The 4950-nt window shown below is 50.2% G+C and overlaps 1 protein-coding gene across 1 annotated transcript; it reads right to left on the bottom strand.

Annotated features, from left to right (window-relative positions):
• Nucleotides 1-2869: 2869 nt before the first annotated feature.
• On the bottom strand, nt 2870-4478 carry LOC311516735 (uncharacterized protein; the record flags this gene model as incomplete). The annotated part of the gene is made up of 2 exons (XM_084621080.1): nt 4197-4478; nt 2870-3814 (listed from the first exon to the last, which is right to left on the bottom strand). The coding sequence occupies exons 1-2, from the start codon at nt 4374-4376 to the stop codon at nt 2870-2872; spliced, it is 1125 nt and encodes a 374-aa protein (XP_084477206.1). The 5' UTR covers nt 4377-4478.
• Nucleotides 4479-4950: the final 472 nt, after the last annotated feature.

The raw sequence follows: 4950 nt of genomic DNA, 5'->3' as shown, positions 1-4950 counted from the left end.
CTGACCTTAAAAACCTCTAAGGAAGGAGATTCTACCACCTCCCTAGGTAACGCATTCCAGTGTTTCACCACCCTCTTAGTGAAAAAGTTTTTCCTAATATCCAATCTAAACCTCCCCCACTGCAACTTGAGACCATTACTCCTCGTTCTGTTATCTGCTACCATTGAGAACAGTCTAGAGCCATCCTCTTTGGAACCCCCTTTCAGGTAGTTGAAAGCAGCTATCAAATCCCCCCTCATTCTTCTCTTCTGCAGACTAAACAATCCCAGCTCCCTCAGCCTCTCCTCATAACTCATGTGTTCCAGTCCCCTAATCATTTTTGTTGCCCTTCGCTGGACTCTCTCCAATTTATCCACATCCTTCTTGAAGTGTGGGGCCCAAAACTGGACACAGTACTCCAGATGAGGCCTCACCAATGTCGAATAGAGGGGGACGATCACGTCCCTCGATCTGCTCGCTATGCCCCTACTTATACATCCCAAAATGCCATTGGCCTTCTTGGCAACAAGGGCACACTGCTGACTCATATCCAGCTTCTCGTCCACTGTCACCCCTAGGTCCTTTTCTGCAGAACTGCTGCCTAGCCATTCGGTCCCTAGTCTGTAGCTGTGCATTGGGTTCTTCCGTCCTAAGTGCAGGACCCTGCACTTATCCTTATTGAACCTCATCAGATTCCTTTTGGCCCAATCTTCCAATTGGTCTAGGTCCTTCTGTAGCCTATCCCTCCCCTCCAGCGTATCTACTACTCCTCCCAGTTTAGTATCATCCGCAAATTTGCTGAGAGTGCAATCCACACCATCTTCCAGATCATTTATGAAGATATTGAATAAAACCGGCCCCAGGACCGACCCTTGGGGCACTCCACTTGATACCGGCTGCCAACTAGACATGGAGCCATTGATCACTACCCGTTGAGCCCGACAATTTAGCCAGCTTTCTACCCACCTTATAGTGCATTCATCCAGCCCATACTTCCTTAACTTGCTGACAAGAATACTATGGGAGACCGTGTCAAAAGCTTTGCTAAAGTCAAGAAACAATACATCCACTGCTTTCCCTTCATCCACAGAACCAGTAATCTCATCATAAAAGGCGATTAGATTAGTCAGGCATGACCTTCCCTTGGTGAATCCATGCTGGCTGTTCCTGATCACTTTCCTCTCATGCAAGTGCTTCAGGATTGATTCTTTGAGGACCTGCTCCATGATTTTTCCAGGGACTGAGGTGAGGCTGACTGGCCTGTAGTTCCCAGGATCCTCCTTCTTCCCTTTTTTAAAGATTGGCACTACATTAGCCTTTTTCCAGTCATCCGGGACTTCCCCGGTTCGCCATGAGTTTTCAAAGATAATGGCCAGTGGCTCTGCAATCACAGCCGCCAATTCCTTCAGCACTCTCGGATGCAACTCGTCCGGCCCCATGGACTTGTGCACGTCCAGCTTTTCTAAATAGTCCCTAACCGCCTCTATCTCCACAGAGGGCTGGCCATCTCTTCCGCATTTTGTGATGCCCAGCGCAGCAGTCTGGGAGCTGACCTTGTTAGTGAAAACAGAGGCAAAAAAAGCATTGAGTACATTAGCTTTTTCCACATCCTCTGTCACTAGGTTGCCTCCCTCATTCAGTAAGGGGCCCACACATTCCTTGGCTTTCTTCTTGTTGCCAACATACCTGAAGAAACCCTTCTTGTTACTCTTGACATCTCTGGCTAGCTGCAGCTCCAGGTGCGATTTGGCCCTCCTGATAACATTCCTACATGCCCGAGCAATATTTTTATACTCTTCCCTGGTAATGTCCAACCTTCCACTTCTTGTAAGCTTCTTTTTTATGTTTAAGATCCGCTAGGATTTCACCATTAAGCCAAGCTGGTCGCCTGCCATATTTACTATTCTTTCGACTCATCGGGATGGTTTGTCCCTGTAACCTCAACAGGGATTCCTTGAAATACAGCCAGCTCTCCTGGACTCCTTTCCCCTTCAAGTTAGTCCCCCAGGGGATCCTGGCCATCCGTTCCCTGAGGGAGTCGAAGTCTGCTTTCCTGAAGTCCAGGGTCCGTATCCTGCTGCTTACCTTTGTTCCCTGCGTCAGGATCCTGAACTCAACCAACTCATGGTCACTGCCTCCCAGATACCCATCCACTTTTGCTTCCCCCACTAATTCTACCCGGTTTGTGAGCAGCAGGTCAAGAAAAGCACCCCCCCTAGTTGGCTCCTCTAGCACTTGCGCCAGGAAATTGTCCCCTACGCTTTCCAAAAACTTCCTGGATTGTCTATGCACCGCTGTATTGCTCTCCCAGCAGATATCAGGAAAATTAAAGTCACCCATGAGAATCAGGGCATGCGATTTGCCTGTCTAGTAGCTTCCGTGAGCTGCCGGAAGAAAGCCTCATCCACCTCATCCCCCTGGTCCGGTGGTCTATAGCAGACTCCCACCACTACATCACTCTTGTTGCACACACTTCTAAACTTAATCCAGAGACACTCAGGTTTTTCTGCAGTTTCGTACCGGAGCTCTGAGCAGTCATACTGCTCCCTTACATACAGTGCTACTCCCCCACCTTTTCTGCCCTGCCTGTCCTTCCTGAACAGTTTATAACCATCCATGACAGTACTCCAGTCATATGAGTTATCCCACCAAGTCTCTGTTATTCCGATCACGTCATAGTTCCTTGACATCACCAGGACCTCCAGTTCTCCCTGCTTGTTTCCAAGGCTTTGTGCATTTGTATATAAGCACTTGAGATAACCTGTTGATCGCCCCTCATTGCCAGTATGAGGCAGGAGCCCTCCCCTCACAGACATTCCTGCCTGTGCTTCCTCCCGGTATCCCGCTTTCCCACTTACCTCAGGGCTTTGGTCTCCTTCCCCCGGTGAACCTAGTTTAAAGCCCTCCTCACTAGGTTAGCCAGCCTGCTGGCAAAGATGCTCTTCCCTCTCTTCGTAAGATGGAGCCCGTCTCTGCCCAGCACTCCTCCTTCATGGAACACCATCCCATGGTCAAAGAAACCAAAGCCTTCTCTCCGACACCACCTGCGTAGCCATTCGTTAACTTCCACAATTCGACGCTCCCTACCTAGGCCTTTTCCTTCCACGGGGAGGATGGACGAGAACACCACTTGCGCCTCCAACTCCTTTATTCTTCTTCCTAGAGCCACATAGTCCGCAGTGATCCGCTCAAGGTCATTCTTGGCAGTATCATTGGTGCCCACGTGGAGAAGCAGGAAGGGGTAGCGATCCGAGGGCTTGATGAGTCTCGGCAGTCTCTCCGTCACATCACGAATCTTAGCCCCTGGCAAGCAGCAGACTTCTCGGTTTTCCCGGTCAGGGCGGCAGATAGATGACTCAGTCCCCCGGAGGAGAGAGTCCCCGACCACCACCACCCGCCTTCTCCTCTTCGGGGTGGTGGTCGTGGAACCCCCAACCTCAGGACAGCGCATCTCATGCCTTCCAACCAGCGGAGTCTCCTTCTGCTTTCTCGCCCCAGACATATCATCTGGTCCACTCTCCGCAACGATACCTGTGGAGAGAACATGAAAGCGGTTAGTTACCTGTGTCTGTGTTACTGGAACCCGGACATTCCGCTTACCTCTTCTGGAGGTCACATGTTGCCAAGCTTCTTCACTGGCCTCTTGGCTCCTCTGTGCAACCTGCTCTATATCTGTAGAGCTTTGTGCCCCTAGAAGCCTATCCTGAGTTTCGTCCAGGAAATCCTCAGTTGCCCGTATGCAACGCAGGGTTGTTATCTGTTGCTCCAGACCTTCAATCTTCTCTTCCAATATGGAGACCAGCTTGCACTTTGTACAGACAAAGTCGCTTCTGTCCTGTGGAAGAAAGACAAACATGGCACATCCAGTGCAGGTCACAACAGCTGAACCCCCCCCCTTCCATATCACCTTCCTACTACGAGCTTCCTCAGAGCAGTTTGCAAGACGTAAGCCTCACTGGCCTCACTCCAGGCGAACTCCCAGGCAAACTCCTGCTGTGTGCTCCTCTGCTGTCCCCGCCGCTCAGCTGGTTCGCGAAGCTCTGGCTATTTTTAAACAGCCAGGCTTCCCTGTCGCAAACAAACAGACACCCTACTGCCCGCCCCCTGCAGGCTAGCAGCCAATCAGACACTCACTCAGGCTCTCACACTGCCCCCACAGCAAACACACGCTTGGATACTTCCTCAGCAAGCAAACAAACACAGACTCGGATACTTACCAGTCCCAGGCAAACTGCAAATTCAAATTCCAAGTCAGTGGGAGAGGGTCTCCCGTCAACACAGCATGGTGTAGACACCACTGTAAGTCGACCTAAGTTATGTTGGCTTCTGTTATGTAACTGATGTAGCATGACATAGGTCAAATTACAGCTGTAGCGTAAACCAGAGTCTTTGTTCATCCACTCTATGCAGTCAGCTGAGTCAGAAGCATGACTCCCTCCTCTTGCCTGCAAAAGTCTCCAACCAGAATCCAGGCAGACTTTCTTCTCCTTGGCTGACTAGCTCATTGAGTGATTCCCCAGCTGAGCAAACTGCTTAACCAACCAATCAGTATTAGTTATATAAGTGAAAAGTCCTGTTATAAGAAAAAATACAAATCTGAGAATAGCGCAATATAAATGACGCTTTCTCTACCATCACATTTAAACAAGAAAAGAGTTGGTGAACCAGACTGGCAATTTAGTTAAAATCAAATAATGTTCAAGATATACAATTAAAATGAAAAAACATTTTCCCTCCCAATTTCCCTTTTCTATTACTAACACTCACAGGTGCCAACTTTACAATGTGCCAGGGGGTACTCGACCCCGGGCTCTGCCCCAGGCCCCGCCCCCACTCCACCCCCTCCCCCAAAGCCCTACCCCTGCCCTGCCTCTTACTGCTCCCGCTCCACCTCTTACTGCCCAGTTCCACCCCGTCTCCCAAGTGCGCTGCATCCTCTCCCCTGCCCCCCAGAGCCTCCTGAACACTGCG

The sequence above is a fragment of the Lepidochelys olivacea genome, assembly GCF_965140295.1.
Source record: "Lepidochelys olivacea isolate rLepOli2 genome assembly, chromosome: 2".
Lineage (NCBI taxonomy): Eukaryota > Metazoa > Chordata > Testudines > Cheloniidae > Lepidochelys > Lepidochelys olivacea.
The sequence above is the reverse complement of the archived record's forward strand: the minus strand, read 5'-3'. Positions and strand labels throughout refer to the sequence as shown.